The sequence below is a fragment of the Mustela erminea genome, chromosome 2 (genome assembly GCF_009829155.1).
Source record: "Mustela erminea isolate mMusErm1 chromosome 2, mMusErm1.Pri, whole genome shotgun sequence".
NCBI lineage: Eukaryota > Metazoa > Chordata > Mammalia > Carnivora > Mustelidae > Mustela > Mustela erminea.
Genome location: NC_045615.1, coordinates 83,161,662 through 83,184,717, shown reverse-complemented (window position 1 = coordinate 83,184,717; position 23,056 = coordinate 83,161,662). Strand labels below are relative to the sequence as shown.

At 37.3% G+C, this 23,056-nt stretch overlaps 1 protein-coding gene across 3 annotated transcripts in view; it reads left to right on the top strand.

Moving 5' to 3' along the window:
• The window catches only part of MFSD8 (major facilitator superfamily domain containing 8), a 38,182-nt gene extending 30,964 nt beyond the window's left edge, over positions 1-7,218 (top strand). Inside the window, exons 12-13 of one of the 3 annotated variants that reach the window (XR_004283289.1) lie at positions 1,742-2,006; positions 6,673-7,218. Coding sequence is in view for 1 of the 3 variants with exons in the window: in XM_032333389.1 (XP_032189280.1) it covers positions 1,742-1,948 (207 nt within the window). In the remaining 2 variants the exon portion in view is untranslated. Of the gene's footprint in view, positions 1-1,741; positions 3,288-4,372; positions 4,412-6,672 lie in introns of those variants that run through there. The other 2 variants (XR_004283290.1, XM_032333389.1) reach the window with 2 other exon arrangements.
• The last annotated feature ends 15,838 nt before the right edge of the window (positions 7,219-23,056 follow it).

Genomic DNA, 23,056 nt, shown 5'->3' with positions numbered 1-23,056 from the left:
TCCCCACCGCTTCTCTGTCTGCCTCTCTGCCTACTTGTGATCTCTGTCTATCAAATAAGTAAAATCTTTTTTTAAAAAAGTGAAAATATGAATTTCTTCCTTAAAAATTGCACTGATAGGGCGCCTGGGTGGCTCAGTGGGTTAAGCCGCTGCCTTCGGCTCAGGTCGTGATCTCGGGGTCCTGGGATCGAGTCCCGCATCGGGCTCTCTGCTCAGCAGGGAGCCTGCTTCTCTCTCTCTCTCTCTCTCTCTGCCTGCCTCTCTGCCTACTTGTGATCTCTCTGTGTCAAATGAATAAATAAAATCTTTAAAAAAAAAATTGCACTGATAGTTTTACATTTTGAGGACAGAAATCAGTGTTTCTAATGATACAAGACAAAGAGAAAAGAAAATTTTTAATACTGTGTTTTTAAGCTATAATAGCAGGTAAAGCATTTCTGAGGTTTTTAAAATATAAAATTGTATTTTCAAATTTTCAAAATCAAGAATAAAAGCAAATTACAAAAGCAATGTATGATAGTTGTAACAAAAGCCAAATGGTTTGAAGTGTGTATGGCAGATAATGAAGGCTCCCCTTATCCTCAATACACTAAAGATGACCCCTGTTCACTTCATTTGCATTTTTCAATACCTATTCAAGCATATGTGCACTCCTGACTTTTTAGAAAAAGATAACACAGAATATATCACATATAAATTTTTTTCCATCTTGAATTTTTTTACAGTAGCCATAGCTTTCTTTCCATGTTAGTGCTTATAGATGTTCTCATTATAAGATCTTACTTGATATAAGACCTTATTCTTTTAAACAACTGATTAGCATTCCATTCATTAAATATACCATAATTTATTTACTTAATCCATCATTGATGGACAGTTAGGTAGTTTTCAATTTGAGGATATTAAAAGAATTGCTGCACTATATATTCTTAGGTAGATTATTTGGGGTACAGTAGTTGGAAGAGTGACATTTTGGTATAGTGAAAAGTGGTATAGTGGAATCAGCCAACCATGCCTTCAAATACTGTGGACAAGTTGCCTGAATTTTCTGGGCTTCACCTTCCATGTTTATTAAATGCATCCCCATTTAATTTAATAAATTTAATTATCCAATACCAATTGCAGAAACCTGTGAATGTTGGAAACAATACATGTAAAACACCTAGCACAGTGTTTGGAAGATAGGAAGTATAAAATAAATGTTGCCTGTAAAGGATAATTAATAAATTATATTGTTGGGGCGCCTGGGTGGCTCAGTGGGTTAGAGCCTCTGCCTTTGGCTCAGGTCATGATCCCAGGGTCCTGGGATCGAGCCCCGCGTCGGGCTCTCTGCTCAGCGGGGAGCCTGCTTCCTCCTCTCTCTTTGCCTGCCTCTCAGCCTGCTTGTGATCTCTGTCTGTCAAATAAATAAATAAAATCTTTAAAAAAATAAAAAAATAAATTATATTGTTTCCAGGACTTTAGCAGACACTGTTTGTCCCTTTATACTATTATATTTTTCTTAAACTGACTAATCAATTAAGTTTATTGTTCATTATTTGCTGTATTTATACAGAGGCATTTAATTTACTCAAAAATCAAAGATGGAGAAAGTGATTCTTGTGAGTTTATTATAGTTTGCTAATAGTAGTATCATCATTATTATTAGTAGTAGTACTAATACTAGTAGTCATATCATCCTGTTTTTAAAATAGCTAAACCTGAATATCATTCGGCTTCTCCTTCCCTCTCCCTGCCACAGGGTGTGTACATGGGCTGGTTAACAGCTTCTGGAAGTGCAGCCCGGATTCTTGGACCTGTGTTCATCAGCCAACTCTATACTTCCTGGGGCCCACGATGGGCATTCAGCCTTGTGTGTGGAATAGTGGTACTTACCATCCTGCTCCTGGTTGCAGTATACAAAAGACTCATTGCTTTTTCTGTAAGGCATGGAAGGATTCAAGAGTAATGTAACTAACTCTGCAATGGAAAGTACTTGGTATGGGACTTCCTCTTCCAAGGCTCTGGTATGAGTCAGGTTCCAAAAGTCAGGCTGCAAATATTGTATATTTTGAATAACAAGAACATACATTGAATAATTCAGGGAATTCAATGTGTAATTGGGAATAGTAAGGTAATAGTAAAACACTCTGGTTCATAATTCCCTTCTTTCAAACAATATTCTATCGTAACATCTCTTTTGGGGTGCATGAACTCATGAGTGAATGGACAATGGTTTATAAATGGGAAGTTGTACTTTTAGCTTAGACTGCAGAAGTGTCATTAAAATAATGAGAAAATACGCAGTGAAATCGTAAGGAGAGTTCTGTATGAATTACCTATAACAAAAAAAAAAAAAAGAAATTATAGAAATTACCTAAATAGAAGTATCTCTGTTTGAAGATACCTACTTTTTATTTATTTAAAAATGCAATTTCTATTATCAAATTTCCTATGAAATAAAAATCATGAGTCTTAAATTTTCTATTTACCATGACCTGCTGTTCTACCTGATGTTCTATGTCATTATTTTTAATATTATACCTTTTGTCCTATTTTAGTTCAGGATCTCACTAAGTAACCCCTAAGTTAATAGGTAAGCACAAATAATGCTAATACTTGAGCAATAAAGAGGAGTAAGAGATCAAGATGAATTACACTATCTTTAGTAGGACTAATTACAATTTTATTTCAAGTTCTACTAATAATAACTCACTTTAGGAACATGAGCCAAGTGTGTTACAGTATACATATACTGAACAGCAAACTGTATATTAAAATTACTGGCATTTTTCAACTCCCTTAAATTCTGGAGAAAAACTTTCACTTCAGTTATTTACTTTTCCCATCTCTTGGTAGTGACAGGGAAGACACAACAGTTTTCAAACTATGTGCAGCTATTCAGAACTGCAGAATTTTAAGTTGGCATAGGCCATGACAACCCCAGTCTAGCTAGGCTAATAAATATTTGAGGTAAAATTGCTTATCTCTATCAGTTTACTGAGTTTACTTGAAGTTGGCTAAATCACACTCTCTTATGTATACATTTCTACCTCTACATATGTTGAATGCTGATAAGAGGAATAGTATAAAATTATGTATATGGATGATCAATATTACCAAAAAATGCAAAAATAGTTCTAAATATTTTACCAAATGTTTCCTACTCTAAGTTTTATTTTCAGATCTCAAAGTAATTAAGTAAACACTATAATCTGCACTTTATACTGTTTACTGTACTCGTGTTTTTTTCCTTTTTTTTTTTTTTTGGCCTGAACAAAGAAATTTATTTCTCACAGTTGTGGAGGATAGAAGCCTAAGATCAAGATTGTCAGCAGGGTTGGTTTCTTCTGAGGTCTCTCTCCTTGGCCTGTAGAGATATATCTTCTCCCTGTATCTTTTGTTTGTTTGTTTTTCCAGCTTTATTGGGATATAATTTACATATAACATTGTGTAAATTGAAGGTGTACAATGCATTGATTTGATGAATTTGTATATAGCAAAATGGTTACTGCTGTAGCATTAGCTAACACCTCTGTCCTATCACATAATTATCCTTTCTTTTTTGTGGTGAGAAATTTAAGTTCTACTCTCAGCAATTTTTTAGTATAAAATACAGCATTATTAATTGTGATCACCATGCTATAGAGTAAATCCCCAGAACTTATTTATCTTATAATAGGAAGTTCTCTGACCAACATCTCCCCATTTCCTCCACCCACAGTCCCTGTCAACTATCACCCATTCTCTGCCTCTAATAGCTCAGCTCTTTTAGATTTCATATATAAGTCTCTGACTGATTTCATAATGGCCTCAAGTTCCATCCATGTTGCCACAAATGGAAGGCTCTCCTTTCTCATGGCTAAATAATATTCCACTACATACACACATCTTCCTTATCCATTCCCCCCCATTGATAGACATCTAGGTTTTTCCCTGTTTTGTCTTTATCTTTTGTCTTTTGTCTTTCTGAATAATGCTGCAGTGAACATGGGAGTGCAGATACCTCTTTGAAATCCTGCCTTCATCTCCTTTGGATATATACCCATAAGAGGGATTGCCACGCCGTATGGTAGTTCTTTATTTTTTGAAGAACTTCCATTCTGTGTTCCACAGTGGCTGCACCAATTTACATTTCTACCAACAGTGCACAAGGGTTCCTTTTTTCTCCACACCCTCATCTATACTTGTTATTTATTGTATTTTTCATACTAGCCATTTTCAAGGTGCTAGGTGATACCTCATTATGGTTTTCATTTGCATTTCCTTGAGAATTACTCATGTGGAACATCCTTTCATGTCTCTGCTGGCCATATATATGTCCTTTGGAAAAATGTCTTTTTAGAAACTCTGCCCATTTAAAAAAAATCTTTTCTTTTTTTTTTTTTTTAAGCTCTATCCTCAATGTGGGGCTTGAACTCCCAACCCTGAGATCAAGAATTGCATGCCATATGGACTAAGCCAGCCAGGTGCCCCTCCTCTGCCCATTTTTAAATCAGACTATTCAGCTTTTTTGCTGTTGAAATTTGCTGTACTCTTATATCCAACTTCTTTAGCTCTACTAGAAAGCTTAATCAGACAGAAATTATCCTGATTAAATTTTAGAGATTGTTTTGTCTCATCTCCACCTCCCTTAGCAAGACCACTTCAGTTAGACTTATCAGAACCATAGTTACGTATCTGGCTGTTTGGTCAAGTCCTGGGATCTCTCTTTCCTGATGTTCTGCAGCTCTTTCCTCAGTCTTACATTTTTTGGGGTAACTTCTAATCCTAAAGAGTGAACTCCACCCTTGGTTTAGATAGTGTATATGATAGAAATAACAATAATGGTGATGATGAAAATAATAGCATACGTTTAGAGAATTCTTTCCATATTGCAGGTAATATGTAATATACAGTTTAATTTTCACAGCCATCTTATAAAGCAAAGATACTGTTGTGAGTCCCATTTTACAGATAAAGCAACAGAGGTATAGAGAAGTTAAGACACTTGTCTAAGTAAGTGTCTTTAGACTCCACACTCTAAACCACTAAATTTGTTATAGTGGGGAAAAGAGCCCAGAAAGTTGCAAAAGCAGTTAATAGTGTATTTTAGCATTAAATTAAGTTAGGTATACCAGTGAATCATATTAGCAGAAATATTTGAAAAATGTAATTTGAACCCGATTAACTGGAGCTATTATCTTAGCAGAGTAGACTGTTTCTGTGCAAGAATATGACATAGAGAAGTTTCCCAACTTCCCAAGATTTATATTAAATAAAATTCAGATAAACTATAATTTAGATAAACTTGCAAAAATAACTAACACCTTTCTTTTTAGTAAGAGTGCTTTCTTTTCTGGGTGATTATACCACCACACATCTTGGCATAGAAGAAGATGAGGAAGTGACATGGGGTTGAGGTCAGGGCAGGGAGACAGACTTGAGGAAAAAATCACTAGTTAAGGTCTTGAGTGAGACAAGTGGAGTCTAAGTTGAAAAAGATGACAGGAGACCATAAGATATGAAAAGTTGCTGAAAATAGTTTGTATTTCAGAATGGTAAGTTTTTGAAAACCTAATCTTAAAGGATTTTTATATTTGAAGGGATTTATAACTTCACAAGGCATCTCCATGTTACCTTGCTAAGCTGGCCTACATTCAAACTCCCCCAGTTATCTTGCCTAAAGTGAAATAGATCTGTATGTAATTTTTGTTTTGGAGAGTGTAAACTATTCATCGGCATCTGCTCAAGAATAGATTAACTTATTGTGAGAGGATATTTTCAGTACCATTTCTGACTACAGATTTATTTGTAAGTTAATGTATTTTACATTGTGAAAGTATACTTTCTAATAAAAAATTACTATGTATATGTATCTTAAGCCTTAACATTATTTATTCATACTTTCAACACCTATTGAAGGGGTACCTATTATGTACCAATCACCGTGTCATCATTGGGAATAAAGCAGTGAACAAAATACACAGAGCCCCTGCCCTTGTGGGACTTAAATTAATTAATGAAGTGATTACACGAATGATTATGCCTGAAGCAAGGGTGATGCGAGAGAAGTATAGGGAGCTATGAAGGTGACGTGACTCATGGGGGATCTGATCTTTTTTTTTTTTTTTTTTTTAAAGATTTTATTTATTTATTTGACAGAGAACACAAGTAGGCAGAGAGGCAGGCAGAGAGAGAAGAGGAAGCAGGCTCCCTGCTGAGCAGAGAGCCCGATGCGGGACTCGATCCCAGGACCCTGAGATCATGACCTGAGCCGAAGGCAGCGGCTTAACCCACTGAGCCACCCAGGCGCCCTGGGGGATCTGATCTTAACAGGAAAGTCAGGGACTGCTTTTCTAAAGATGTAATGATTAACTAAGGCTTGGTGGAAAGAATGGTTTGGACTGGTGAAGAGTGAGACAAGTGCATTTCAGGCTGAAGGCAAGGCAAGTGCAAAACCCCTGGAAGTGGTAAGATATTGGGGCATTCATGGGACTACAGATAGGTCTGAGGTGGCTGGTGTATAGTGACTGAGGGAAAGTTGTGTTAGTTGAGGCTACAGAGGGAAAATGCAAGGCCTTGTAGACTTCAGGCAGTAGATCTCCAGTGGTAAGAGGTATTCTAACTTTAGGCACGGTTAGAGTTAGGAGGCCAAAGAATGTCATCAGGACTCTCTTTCTTTTAGTTCTACATGTTTGACTTTATTTTCAGGTACTCTCCATTCTGTGGCAAGATGAGCATGGGCAGCCCCAAGTTTGCAACATCTTTGTAATTCACAATACCAGAGAAAAATGGTTCTGGCAGAAGTATCAGAAAAGGCTCAAAGTTGCCAACTTTAACTTGCATACCCATCTGTGAACTGACCAGATGGACAGGGAATGGAATCCTCTACTAACCCAGGCCTGGATCGTTCATTCATTCTGGGAATGCAGTCGTCTGTACACTGAAGAGACAGGAGGGGAAGAACTGTCAGGCTCAACTTAATTACATAGACTAAGCAGATTTAAAGCTGAATGGAGAAGAGGAGTTTCCACCAAACAAAGGTCTGTTGAGCTGACAAATAGAAATGTTTATCCACTATAGCTACACCTCCCAACTGTTCTCACATCATTGCAATCATAGAAAATATTATATGCGCCATTGTGGAAAGTAGATGAAGTTGCTTGTACTCAGCTTCTTCAGACCTACCAATCAAGTCAGTGCTCTAAAGGGAGCCTGCTTCCTCCTCTCTCTCTGCCTGCCTCTCTGCCTACTTGTGATCTCTGTCTGTCAAGTAAATAAATAAAATCTAAAAAAATACATAAAAAAACAAAATAAGAAACCCATTGGTCCCCTTTGGAGGTTCTAGGGTTTTAGTTCTTAATTCTGAAAACCAGAAAATAGATTCAAGAATCTATTCTGCATTTTGCATATCTAAACTTCAGGGTAATCAAATATTGATGAGCGAAAGTTATTTTCTATAGATGAATCCAAGTTAGGAGTGCCTGGGTGGTTCAGTTGGTTGAGCATCTAACTCTTGATTTTGGCTCGTCATGATCTCAGGGCCATGGGATCAAGCCCTGTGACAGGCTCAGTAGGGAGTCTGCTTGAGGATTCTCTCTCCATTTCCCTCTGCCCCTCCCCAACTTGCACACACATGCAGACACACACACACACACACACTCATGTGAGATTTCATAAGGAATTGAGAAAAAAAGAGGAAGTGGGAAACATGAGAAAAATTGACTTCGGTGAAAGAGCAAGTTCAGCAGTTAAATGTTGGAGAATCACTGGCAGAGTTTCTAGAACCTAGTTCCGTAACTTCATCAGCATGGCTGTGGGATCTGTGCTGAGCAGGGGTGGCAATGTCTTTTCTGGGGCAGCTCCTACATTCAGTGATTTAGGCATTGGGCCTAACTGCAAAGCTTGAATCTCTGTCCCTCCTAGATATTCTATGTACCAATACCCTTTAATAAATGTATTCTCTGCTTACCTAATTAGATTAGATTCTAATGTTTGCAACTAAAAACCCTGACTGATACACAGGAGGCAAGAGTAGATGTTTGGAGACAAGCAGTTTACTGTAGTAGTTCAGATGGGTAATGCTGGTGACCTGGGACTAGGGAATTGGCAGTGGAACTGGGATTTGAAAGCACAGCATCAAAATATATTTCAGAAGTAGAGTTTACAGGATTAATTGATTAGATAAAGTAAAAGAAGGTGTTAAGAATGACTTCCGGGGTGCCTGGGTGGCTCAGTCGCTTAAGCATCCGGCCTTCTGCTGCATTCACAATCCCAGGGTCCCTGGATCAAGTCCGCATCTGCTCCATCCACTCATTTTTTCAATCTCTCTCAAAAAATAAGTAATTAAAATCTTTTTATTTGTTTATTTATTTTTAATTAATTTACTTGACAGACAGAGATCACAAGTAGGCAGAGAGGCAGGCAGAGAGAGAGGAGGAAACAGGCTCCCTCCTGAGCAGAGAGAGGAGGAAACAGGCTCCCTCCTGAGCAGAGAGCCCAATGTGGGGCTCAATCCCAGGACCTTGGGATCACGACCTGAGCCAAAGGCAGAGGCTTTAACCCCCTGAGCCACCCAGGCGCCCCTAAATAAATAAAATCTTAAAAAAACACTAAGAATGACTTCTAGGATTCTGACACGAACAGCTAGATATACAAGTGCCATTTATGGAATAAATATGGAGGAGGAACAAGAAAATAGTACAGTTGAATTAAATGATATTCTTACAGACAACAAAGGCATGCCAGATAGATGGACCCATAAAACACAAAAAAACTAAATATCATAAAATGAGCAGAAAGAAATTATGAAATAATGGAAACTTGAAAAAATGACATAAATCATATTTGGAAGTGAGATAATTCCTCAGTGATATTGAGAAATAAGAGAATATGCAGGTATGAAAGTATTGCTGGCAAAGCTCAGAAAATAATAAGAAATTTAAAAAATAATCTCAACATAAAGATCAAATTAGAAGGAACATTAGAGTAAATAAGATGCCACAGATAACTTCATAAGGGAAATAAAAGACAAAGGAAAAATTAAAACAACAGAAATAGAGATTAAAATCATTCCATAGACAGTGATAGATATAAAAACTAAGCACAGATAACATATATTGTAGAAGTCTTTGAAGATAACCAAAGCAATGAAACAGAATAAATTCTACGGACAAGAAAAATTTGCTAAAATAAAACTCAAACAAGCGTATAAAAAGTATCTGTACTTTCAGGTACCAAGCACCTGAAAAACTGACTCAGAAGAATACTATATGATACTATTATGACATTAATTTATTTTAAATTGATTTATATATTTAATGTTTATCACAATAAAACCCAGTAGGAATTGAGAAGATGACTCCTAAATTATGATGAAAATGCAAAGGACCTAGCACATCAAAATAATCCTGAAGAAAGCTGGAAGACATATACTAATAACACATTTCAAGATTTAATATGAAGATATAGTAACTAGGGCAAAAGTGTTTTCAGCATTAAGAGACAAATAATTCAATGAAACAATAAAAAGTCTAAAAAGAGACATATAATGTCACTTGATTTTAAGCAAAAGAGTCAAGTAATTTAAATTTTGTTTCTTAGAACCTTAATATTATTCATATTTTCCATGCTATTACTAATTACTTGAACATATTTTTTGACATTTGAACAGCCAACAAATCAGTCATATAAATAGATGCAAATAGGTGGGGTGCTTGGGTGGCTCAGTCGGTTAAACGTCTGCCTTCGGCTCAGGTCATGATCCCAGGCTGCTGGGACTGAGCCCCACATTGGGCTCTCCGCTCTGTAGGGAGCCTGCTTCTCCCTCTCTCCCTGCCTGCTGCTCTCCCTGCTTGTGCTCTCCCTCTCTCTCTGTTAAATGAATGAATAAATAAATAAATGCAAATAGGCTCATCTTTTCTTTTTTTTAATATTTTATTTATTTATTTGAGAGAGAGAGATTGTAAGTAGGCAGAGAGGCAGGCAGAGAGAGGAGAGGAGGAAGCAGGCTCCCTGCTGAGAAGAGAGCCCGATGTGAGGCTCGATCCCCAAACTCTGAGATTGTGACCTGAGTGGAAGGCAGAGGCTTAACCCCCTGAGCCACCCAGGCACCCCAAACAGGCTCATCTTTAATGAGAAAAAAATATTTTCATCTCTTTTGCTAAGAAATTCAACACTAAACTGTGTACAAGAGACATTCCTTAAACAGACACAGAAAGGTTAAAAATAAAATGCTAAGTACGAATATTCCAGGCCATGCTAATTCAAAGAAAGCAGGGGTCAACATCTTGATTTAACAAGGCAGAATTCAAGCAAAAAGGAATAAAAAGGTTACTTCATTATGCTAAGTGTTACAATCACAAAGAAAATGTTAATATTTGTGTCATCAATAAGACATCAATAACTTTTATAAAGCAAAAACTATAAGAAATGCTATTTTTTTAAAGATTTTTCTTTTTTCTTTTTTCTTTTTATTTTATTTTATTTTATTTCTTTTTTATTTCTTTGACAGACAGACAGAGATCACAAGTAGGCAGAGAGGCAGGCAGAGAGAGAGGAAGAAGCAGGGTCCCTGCCAAGCAGAGAGCCTGATGCAGGGCTTGATCCCAGGACCCTGAGATCATGACCTGAGCCGAAGGCAGACGCTTTAACCCACTGAGCCACCTAGGAGCCCCCCAAAATGCTGTTTTGTCACAATAAAAATTAATTTTAAAAAAGTCTGAGTTCACAAATATACCAAAACCAAACACCTTACTAGTTACCTTTGGTAGTTTCTAGAGCACAAACTCTTTTTTATTCTGAGAACTAGTAAATAAAAGAAAAAATGAAGCTTTGTGCCAGCCTTTTCTGTATCTTCTTTATTTCTGGTTAATCAATAACGAAAATTCAAAAGGAATGACAGAAATGTCACCATCTTGTAATTCCTAATGAAATCATGAATCTAAGTAGCAGTCATCATTGAATGGAAAACTCACCAAGAACTTTATAATGCATACATGACACTGACAGCTTCTGAATCTACTAATCAATCTTAGTATCACAAAAAGAGGCAACAAGTTATCATACGTTCCTAGTACTAAAAACAGTACCAGCTAAGCACTATTCTTGTCCCTTTCCCTCTCCATCTAACCCCACCCCAATCAAACCTAAGTCTAATCATGCCTCTAGAGCTTTTGGAAAATTCAGAATATACATCGTAAATGGTACCATTGGGATGCAATTAGTTGATCCTAGAACTTAAGAAATGCTACAGAACATTCCTGTAAAGTTTATCATATGTTTAAACTTTCTAATAAAATGTATTAATAGATAGATAGATATACATTCTTTTCAGCCCCATGGCAACAACAGTAAAATCTTATATTAACAAAGTGATGAATAGTCTCTACACAGTCTCTAAATAGACTCTCTATATAAAATAGTCTCTTTATATTAAAGAAACAAATTTTTTTTCTTTAACAAATAAATGGCAGAAAACATGGTAGAGGTGGAATAATATTAAAAGATTAATATGCTAAGTGAAGCAAGTCAGAGAAAGACAAATACTGTATGATCTCATTTATAAATGGAATTGAAAAAAACTGATCACAGAAACAGAACAGATTGGTGGTTACCAGAGGCAGGGGATGACGGGGGGCGGTGGTTGAAGATAGGGAGTAAGGGTGGAAGTGGCCAAAAGGTAAAAACTACCAGTTATAAGATAAGTCCTGGGGATGTACTGTGGTGCCTATAGTCAACAATATTGTATGTTGCTAAAAGAGATCTTAAAAGTTCTCATCACAATTAGCTTCAGTTGTGGTGAGCATAGCAAAATGTGTAGAGTAGAATCACTACCATTGTACACCTAAAACAAATGTAACGTGTCAACTATACTAAAAAAAAATGTTTTTAAGAATCTAGATGTCCATCAACAGATGAATGGATAAAGAAGATGTGGTATATATACACAATGGAATACTATGAAGCCATCAAAAGAAATGAAATCTTGCCATTTGCGACAACATGGATGGAACTAGAGCGTATCATGCTTAGCGAAATAAGTCAAGCGGAGAAAGACAACTATCATATGATCTCCCTGATATGAGGAAGTGGAGATGCAGCAAGGGGGGGTTAAGGGGGTAGAAGAAGAATAAATGAAACAAGATGGGATTGGGAGGGAGACAAACCACGAGTGACTCAATCTCACAAAACAAACTGAGGGGGTTGCTGGGGGGAGGGGGTTTGGGAGAAGGGGGTGGGATTATGGACATTGGGGAGGGTATGTGCTTTGGTGAGTGCTGTGAAGTGTGTAAACCTGGTGATTCACAGACCTGTACCCCTGGGGATAAAAACATATGTTTATAAAAAATAAAAAATTAAAAAAGAAAAAAACACATCATATTAGAGAAAAATAAATGACACATTGTTTTTATGTTGGATTATATTTAGATTTTTTGACTATAAAAGTAGCCAGTGTCTTATGAAATAAAATATATTTGCATGACATCTGAAAAAAAAATAAATAAATACTCCCACACACACCCTAAATTCTCATCCCAAGAAAACAAAATTGTAACTATGTGAGGTGATTACTGTTAACGAAATATGTGATAATCATTTTTGTGTACAACCTTTACCTACAACCTTTCATGAAGATAAAGAAATACTAGGGGCAGAACTAAGGTAGAGGAGTAGTCAGGGGACCCTAAGTTTGCCTCGTCCTTGGAACACAGCTAGATTAACATCCAACTATTTCGAACAACTAGGAATACAATCTGAGGAAACAATCTGCACAGTTGGAGGGAAAGAACCCGATGGATGCGAGGTTCAGAGATGTGATTTGGAGGAGAGGAAAGCCCAGCAGCCACAAAGGGAGGGACACGTTTTCATGGAGCAAAATCAGGGAGAGGGAGAAAAATGGGAGAGTGCACAGTGGGTTGGGATGGGATAATAAATCATAGTGAGGAGATACCCTGGGTCGCAGAGGGGGAGATCACTCTCCTTATGGAGTGCATTCGGAAGAGCATACTTTGCCTCTCCAAGGCCAGGAGGCCAGGAGGGAGCCACTGAGTCAGTAGGGACAGAGGTATGCGCAGAGGTCAGAAAACCTCAACTTTTTACTGTGAGCCACAATAGGCTTCACCTCTGAGTGTGCACAGAATGGCAGCTTTTCTGAGGCAGAACTAAGGAGAAAGCAGACAAGAGCAGATTGCAGAGAACCTGGCTGCCAATTTTTTCACTGTCTGCCACAAGAGATTTAAGCCTCTGTAATGACTTTTCTGGGACAGAAGGGAGTGGGAGACTGAGTTATGTGAAGACGGCTGATAATCTGGTTTTAGCTTTTTGCTAAGTGTTACAATAAACTCTAGTCTGCGTGTGAACTGTGCAGCTTTTTGGGGCCAGGATGGTGCTGGGCATGCTCCGAACCTCTCCTCTGGGGGATGGGAGTGGGCCCACATCATACCAGGTTTTTAAACTTGGGATTTTTGAATCCCAGCCACCAACCAAAGATAAAATACAAGAGATCTGTGGCTCTGGGTATGCCAATGGCCTGGGCACATACAGAATACAGGTTAAGGGCAGGGAGGTGACAAAAGCCTGGGACACCGGAGACTGTTCACTTTTGTAAGAGGACCTTTTGAACAGCAGTGGCCATGAGTTCCCCTCCCTGGAGACAAGAGGGAGTGGTGATGCCATATTCTTACTCCTCCACCACTCCTCCCTCCCCCAAACCCAGTACTCTCGGACTTCGGGGAGAAACACAGTGCCTCCAGTGGACACTTGAGTCCCCTACACTAAACCCCACACCCTGCACCTGTCAGGGGCATCTTTACAAAGGCAAGTCAGTTTATAAGCCAGCCCAGCTCCCTCCCAGGAGACCAACACAGGCCCTGCATCTACCAAGTCTGATTTTAAAAATGCTCCAAAACATCAGCTAACAGTGGAAATAGGACCAGCCTTGCTTCCTTTTTTATTTTTATTTTTTTAATTTTTAAATTTTTCTAATTTAAAAATTAGAAATAATTTTTAAAAAATAAATAATAAATAATAAATAATAGAAAATAAGAAAATCTTATTTTCTATTCATTATCTTCTATTTTATCTCTATATTTTTTCTTTTCTCTTTCTTTTTTTTTTGTATCGGGTTTATAATTTTTTATTCATTTTTTGTTCCTTCTCTTGTTTTTTGGGTCAGACTTTTTTCTCCCCCTTTTTTCTTCTTTCCCTACTCTTTTTCTTTTTCTTATTTTCAAAGTCAGGCTTATGGTTTCTTATTTGTCTTTCACATTTTTATTCCTTTTCCTCTTCTCTTGTCTTGAATTAGGCTTTTGTTGTTTCTCTTTTTTCTTCTTCTTTTTTCTCTTACAGGCTTATCTTGACAAATCAAGGCATAACTACTTAAAGGTCCAAACACTCTCTACTACAAGCAAGGAGGAACTCTGTAAAGACCAGTGGGAAAGAGCAGCAAAAACACACAGCAGAGTGTATAGCATATACCAGAAACATTTCCTGAAGTTGTTGTTATTGTTTTGGTGTTGTTTTTCTTTCATCCTTGCTCTTCTGGACAAAATGACAAGACAGAGAAATTCAGCACAAAAGAAAGGAGACAATACTCAGTGCCAGGGATTTAATGAAGAGATATAAGCAAGATGTCAACTAGAATTTAAAATAATGAATACAAAGATGCTAGCTGGCTTGAAAAAAGCATAGAAGACACTAGAGGATCCTAACTGCAGAGATAAAAGAACTAAAATCTAGTCTGGCTGAAATTAAAAATGGTATTAATGAGATGCAGTCCCAAATGGAGGCTTTAAAAACAAGGATAAGCGGGGCAGAAGAGCGAGATAGTGATATAGATGTCAACATGATGGAAAATAAGGAAGCTGAAAAGAGAAAGAAAACTACTAGATCATGAAAGGAGACTTAGGGACCTCAGCAATTCCATAAAATGTAATAATATCCAGATGATAGGGGCCCCAGAAGATGAGAAGTGAGGGAGAGGGGCAGAAGGTTTATTTGAACACAGTATAGCTGAGAACTTCCTGAATCTGGGGAAGGAAACAGAAACTTAAGCGCAGGAGGCACAGAGAACCTCCTGAAAAATCAATAAAAATAGGCCAACATCTTGACATATAATAATGTAGCCTCAAAGATAGAGAAAATTCTGAAAGCAGCCCAGGACAAGAGGACCTTAACCTACAAGGGTAGACACAGACACATAAGGCTGGTAGCAGACCTGTCCACAGAGATCTTGGAAGGCCAGAAATGACTGGTATGACATATTCAGCATGCTAAATGCAGAAAATATGCAGCCAAAAATACTTTATCCAGCAAGATTGTCATTCAGAATAGAAGGAGAGAGAAAAAATTCTTAGGACAAACAAAAATTAAAGGAATTTGTGAATTCTAAACTAGCCCTGCTAGAAATATTAAAGGGACCCTTTGAGATGGAAACAGAACAAGAATAACAAAGACAATCTACAGGAACAGCAACTTTACAGGTGATACAATGGCATGAATTCATATCTTTCAATTATTACTCTGAATATAAATAGACTAAATGCTCCAAACAAAAGACATAGGGTATCAGAAAATGTATGTATGTATGTATATATATGTGTATATATATGGAAAGACCCATCTACAGGTTGCCTATTAAGAGATTCACTTTAGACCCAAAGATACCTCCTCATTTAAAGTGAGGGTGTGGAGAACAATTTATCATGCCAATGGACATCAAAAGAAAGCTGAAGTATCCATTCTTATATAAGAAAAATTAAATTTTAAACCAAAGGCTGTAATAACAGATGAAGAAGGATACTACATCATAATAAAAGGGTCTTGGGGCACCTGGGTGGCTCAGTGTGTTAAAGCCTCTGCTTTCAGTTCAGGTCAGGGTCCCAGGGTCCTGGGATCGAGCCCCACATCGGGCTCTCTGCTTGGCAGGGAGCCTGCTTCCCTTCCTCTCTCTCTGCCTCTCTGCCTACTTGTGATCTATGTCTGTCAAATAAATAAACTTTAAAAAAATAATAAAAGGGTCTTATCCAACAAGAAGATCCAACAATTGTAAATATTTACAGCCCTAACTGGGGAGCAGCCAAATATATAAACCCATTAATAACAAAATTAAAGAAAATCATTGATAATAATACAATAATAATAAGGGACTTTAACATCCCACTCATAGCAAGGGACAGGTCTTTTTAATTAATTAATTTATTTTTAAGATTTTATTTATTTACTTGAGAGTGAGAGAGTGAGAGAGTATGAGAGAGAAGGGAGAGACGGACTCCTCATGGAGCAGGGACCCCGACACAGGACTCAATCCTGAGACTCCAGTATAACGACCTGAGCTGAAAGCAGTTGCCCAACCGAGCTACATAGGCGCCCAAGGGACAGATCTAAGAGGAAGATCAACAAGGAAACAAGGACTTTGAATGACACACTGGACCCGATGGACTTCACAGATACATTCAGAGCATTTCGTTCTAAAGCAGCACAATACACATTCTTCTCAAGTGCAGGTGAAACATTCTCCAGAATAGATCACATACTGGGTGGGTCACAAATCAAGTCTCAACAAATAAAAAAGACTATACGATGCATATTTTCAAACCACAATGCTTTAAAACTTTTGTCAACCATGAGAAAAAATTTGGAAGGAACACAAATAAATACATGGAGGTTAAAGAACATCCTATTAAAGAATGAATGGGTCAATCAGGAAATTAAAGACTAAATTAAAAAATACATGGAAGCAAATGAAAATGAAAACACTACAGTTCAGAGCCTTTGGGATGCAGCAAAGGCAGTCCTAAGAGGAAAGTATATATAGCAACACAGGCCTTCCTCAGGAAACAAAACTCTGAAATATACAACCTAACCTTACACCGAAAGAAGGTAGAAAAAGAATATCAAAGGGGGCACCTGGGTGGCTCAGTGGGTTAAGTCTCTGCCTTCAGCTCAGGTCATGTTCTCAGGGTCCTGGGATTGAGTCCCACATTGGGCTCTCTGCTCAGCAGGGAGCCTGCTTCCTCCTCTCTCTCTCTCTCTGCCCACCTTTCTGCCTACTTGTGATCTCTCTGTCAAATAAATAAGTAAAATATTAAAAAAATAATAATATCAAAGAAAGCCTAAATCCAGCAGGAAAAGAGAAATAATAAAAGACTAGAGCAGAAATCAATGATATAGAAATTAACAAAAAAACCCAAAAACAAAAGAACAGTACAACAGGCCAACAAAACCAGGAGCTGGTTCTCTGGAAGAATTAATAAGATCAATATACCCTTACCCAGACTTACCAAAAAGAAAAGAGAAAGGACCAAGTAAATAAAATCATAAATTAAAGAAAACAACCAACACCAAAGAAATATAAACAATTATAAGAGAATATTATGAACAATTATATGCCAACAAACAGGGCAATCTGGATTAAATGGATAAATTCTTAAAAACAATAAACCATAAGTGACTCTTAATCTCACAAAACAAACTGAGGGTTGCTGGGGGGAGGGGGTTTGGGAGAAGGGGGTGGGATTATGGACATTGGGGAGGGTATGTGCTTTGGTGAGTGCTGTGAAGTGTGTAAACCTGGTGATTCACAGACCTGTACCCCTGGGGATAAAAATATATGTTTATAAAAAATAAAAAATTAAAAAAAAAAAACAATAAACTCTCCAAACTCAAACAGGAAGAAATAAAATATTTGAACAGACCCATAACCAGAAAAGAAATTGAATGAGTAATCAAAAATCTCCCAACAGGGGCGCCTGGGTGGCTCAGTGGGTTAAAGCCTCTAACTTCGGCTCAGGTCATGATCTCAGGGTCCTGGGATCAAGCTCCACATCGGGCACTCTGCTCAGCAGGCAGCCTGCTTCCTCCTCCTCTCTTTGCCTGCTGCTCTGCCTACTTGTGCTCTCTGTCTGTCAAATAAATAAAATCTTTAAAAAAAAAAAAAAACTCCCAACAAACAGAAGTCCAGGGCCAGATGGCTACCTAGGGGAATTCGACCAAACATTTAAAGAAGAGTTAATACCTATTTTCAAACTATTCCAAAGAAATGCCAAGAAAACTTCAAAATTGCTTCTATGAGGCATTACATTGATTCCAAAACCAGATAAAGACTCTACAAAAAGGATAATTACAGACCAAAATCTGATGAATATGGATGTAAAAATTCTCACCCAGATACTAGTTAATAGGATCCAACAGTGCATTAAAAGGAATATTCACCATGACCAAGCAGGATTTATTACTGGGCTGCAAGTGTGGTTCAGCATCTGCAAATCAATCATTATGATATAGTACATTAATAAAAGAAAGGCCAAGAACCATATGATCCTCTCAATAGATGCAGAAAAAGTATTTGACAAAGTACAGCATCTTGATACAGTATCAATCTTGATAAAACTCTCCGCTGCATAGGGATAGAGGGAACACACCTCAATACAATAAATGCCATATACAAAAAGCCCATAGCAAGTAACATCCTCAATGGGGAAAAACAGGGTTTTTCCTCTAAAGTAGGGAACACGACAGGGATGTCCACTATCACCACTGTTATTCAACATAGTACTAGATGTCCCAGTCTCAGAAATAAAAGGCATTTTAATCAGCAAAGAAGTCAAACTCTTCACTCTTCACAGATGACATGATACTCTATGTGGAAAACCCAAAAGACTCCACCCCAAAACTGCTAGAACTCATACAGGAATTCGGCAAAGTGGCAAGATATAAAATCAATGCAGAGATATCAGTTGCATTTCTAAACAGGAACAATGAGACAGAAGAAAGAGAAATTAAGGAGTTGATCCCATTTACAATTGCACTAAAAACCGTAAGATACCTAGGAATAAACCTAACTAAAGGCGTAAAGGATTTGTACTTAGAAAACTACAGAACACTCATGAAAGAAACTGAAGAAGACACAAAGAAATGGAAAAGCATTTCATACCATGGATTGGAAGGACTATTATTGTTAAAATGTCTATGCTACCTAGAGCAATCTATACATTCAGTGAAATCCCTATAAAAATACTATCAACTTTTTCACAGAGCTGGAACAAATAATCCTAAAAAGTGTATGGAACCAGAAAAGACCCCAAATAGCCAAAGAATGTTGAAAAAGAAAACCAAAGCTGGTGGCATCACAATTCCAGACTTAAAGCTGTATTACAAAGCTATAATCATCAAGACACTATGGTACTGACATAAAAACAGACACACAGATCAATTGAATAAAAATAGAAAACCCAGGGGGCGCCTGGGTGGCTCAATGGGTTAAAGCCTCTGTCTTCAGCTCAGGTCATGATCTCAGGGTCCTGGAATCAAGCCCCGCATCAGCCTCTCTGCTTGGCAAGGAGCCTTCTTCTTCCTCTCTCCCTGCCTGCCTTTCTTGCCTACTTGTAATCTCTGTCTGTCAAATAAATAAATAAATAAAATCTTAAAAAAAAAAAAAAAAAGAATAGAAAACCCAGAAATGGACCCTCAACTCTGTGGTCAACTAATCTTCGACAAAGCAGGAAAGAATGTCCAATGGAAAGACAACATTTTCAACAAAGGGTATTGGGAAAATTGGACAGCCACATGCAAAAGAATGAGACTGGATCATTTCTTTACATCACACACAAAAATAGACACAAAATGGATGAAAGACCTAAATGTAAGACAGGAATGCATCAAAATCCTAGAGGAGAACACAGGCAGCAACCTCTGTGACCTCAGCTCCAGCAACTTCTTGCTAGATCTATCTCTAAAGGCAAGGTAAACAAAGGTCAAAATGAACTATTGGGACTTTGTCAAGATGAAATCTTTTGTACAGCAAAGGAAACAAAACTAAAAGACAAACTATAAAATGGCAGAAGGTATTTATAAATGTCTTACCAGATAAAAGGCTAGTATCCAAACTCCATAAAGAACTTATCAAGCTGAACACCCAAGAACAAATAATAGTCAAGAAATTGGCAAAGAAGACAGACAAATGACCAAGACACATGGAAAAATGCTCAACATCACCTGGCATCAAGGAAATGCAAATCAAAACTACAATGAGATACCACCTCACACTGGTCAGAATGGCTAAAATAACTCAGGCAACAACAAATGTTGGTGAGGATGTGGAGAATGGGAACCCATCTTACACTGTTGGTGGGAATGAAAACTGGTACAGCCACTCTGGAAAACTGTATGGAGTTTCCTTTAAAAAGTTAAAAATAGTACTACTCTACAACCCAGCACTTGCACTACTAAGTACTATTTAACCAAAGGATACAAACATAGTGATCCAAAGGGGCACCATACCCAATGTTTATAGCAGCAACGTCCACAAGAGCCAAACTGTGGGAAGAGCTGAGATGTGTATCAACAGATCAATGGATAAAGAAGATGTATAGATATACAGACAGACAAACACACAGACTATTACTCAGCCATCCAAAAGAATGAAATCTTGCTATATGCAATGACGTGCATGGAACCAGAAGGTATAATGCTAAGAGAAATAAGTCAGCCAAAGACAAATATCTTAGGATTTCAGTCATGTGTGGAATTTAAGAAACAAATCACATGAATATGGGGGAAGGGAAGGAAAATAAAATAAGATGAAAACTGGGGAAGACAAATCATAAGAGATGCTGTACTCTAGGAAAGAAACCGAGGGCTACTGGATGGAAAGTGGGTGAGGGGTGGGATAACTGGGTGACGGGTATTAAAGAAGAGCGCTTGATGCCATGAGCACTGGGTGTTATATGCAACTGATGAATCACTAAATTCTACCTCTACAACTAATAATTCAGTGTATGTTAACTAAATTGCATTTAAATAAAGAATTTTTTAAAAAAATACTTTGCAGAATTTAAAAAGCAGTATGTGTAAAGGAAATCTGTGAAATTGGACTACATTAAAGTTAAGAATTTCTGTTTATCAAGACATTATTAAGAGAGTGGAAACCTGGACTGGGAGGAGACGTTTGCCACATATGTCAATAGACAAAGGATACATATTCAGAACTCTTCATAATCACCAAGAAAAAGCCAGACAACCCAAGAGAAAAAGTGGGCAGAAGACATTACAGGTACTTCATAAGAGGAGAGATGAGTATCTAATAAATATGTAGATTTCAACCTCTTCAGTAATTAGGGAAATGCAAATTAAAACTACAAGGATACATTATTTACACTTGTCAATCTGGCAAAAATTTTAATAGATCACAACACCAAATACTGATGAGGATGTTGAGCAATAAAAATATATGTTGCAGGTGGAAGTGTAAAAAAATTAGGCATTATCTCCTAACATTTGAGATACGCCAATATTAAGATCCAGCAAATTCAGTTCTAAGTAAAACTCTAGAGAAACTTGTGTGCATATTCACCAAAACACTGTCATAGCTGTATGGTTTTCACAGCCAAAATCTGGAAACAACCCAAATGTTCATTAGCATTATAATAGATAAACAAATTACAATATATTTTATTTATACACTGGACATGCTATACCTAACAACCAGTCCAGATAGAAAAAGGAAATCAGAGGGCTCAAGAGAGCTGTCTTCAAAAGGAGAGAAAAAGGAACCAACAATTAAAAACTACAGATAGATTATCAGATGTGTTTGAGCAAACAAAGGACTCTGGAAAAACTCAAAAGTTGTTCAAGGAATGTAATTCTAGTGTGATACATAGCTCAGCTATGAATATTTTGATAGTAGTCATGATAATGTAAAGTGAATATTAGTAAGCCATTGCTGTACCCTTTCAGAGAAAATCAGTACAAAGAGTAAAAGAGATTATAGGAAATTCAAGGTCGAAGAAGGCAGGCAAGGGGGAAAAAAGCAATGAAACATGTAGATAGAAAGCACAAAAGAAACTGGTAGACATAAATACAATAGAACTGTAATGACAAATAGTAAACTTACCAGAAATGATTTAATAAATGTGAACACAGTAGACTACAGAGGTTATCAGATTGGATTAAAAAACAAAATTCAGGGGCGCCTGAGTGGCTCAGTGGGTTAAGCCTCTGCCTTCAGCCTGGGTCATGATCCTGGGGTCTTGGGATCCAGCCCTGCATCAGGCTCTCTGCTCAGCGGGGAGCCTGCTTCCCCCCACCCTCTGCCTGCCTCTCTGCCTACTTGTGATCTCTCTGTCAAATAAATGAATAAAATCTTAAAAAAAAAAATTTCAGCTATATATGTATAAGAAAAATACCTGAAACAGAGACACATTAAGACTGAAAGAGATGACAAAAAAGTCTGTCAAAGCAAAATCTATTTAGCTTTCAAAAGCAAGCTAGAAATTCCTTAATTGATTTCATTTTTAGAAGGAAACTCTTATTTCTCATATTTTTTTCCCTAAGGGTTTACATAAATTTTCCTCCCAAAAAGTGATTACCAATGTACTAAAATAATTGTAACAGATAATTATTAATTCTACCTCATTGATCTCTGCTCTAATCTTGATTATTTCCCTTCTTGTGTGTGGAGTTGGTTTAATTTGTTGTTGATTCTCCAGTTCTTTAAGGTGTAGAGACAGCTGGTGTATTCTGGATTTTTCAATTTTTTTGAGGGAGGCTTGGATGGCTATGTATTTCTCCCTTAGGACCACCTTTGCTGTATCCCATAGGTTTTGGACCAAAGTGTCTTCATTCTCATTGGTTTCCGATAATTATTAATTCTAAAAGATATTGCCTAATTACTTTTACACTAATTAATCAACACCTGAGAATCCCCTGTTCCTTTTAGCAAGCACTATTATTTTTTTACTAATCTCTTTGATAAAAGAAAATGATTTTATTTTAATTTTGCATTTTTCCAACTATAAATGTAGTGAGCATGTACTTCCTTTCTTGTCTTTGTGAATTATCCGCTATCTTTTGTCCATACTTCTATCAGGTTGCCTTTAGCTTATTAACTCTTACTTATGTTGCAAATTATTTTTCTTATGGCCTTATGCAAAAACATCCAAAACAATGTTGAATAATTGTGGCATTAGGTATTCCTGTCTACTAAACGGAAATAGCTCAAATATTTCTAATTCTGGGGAACCTGAGTGGCTCAGTGGATTAAAGCCTATGCCTTCGACTCAGGTCATAGTACCAGGGTGCTGGGATCGAGCCCGCA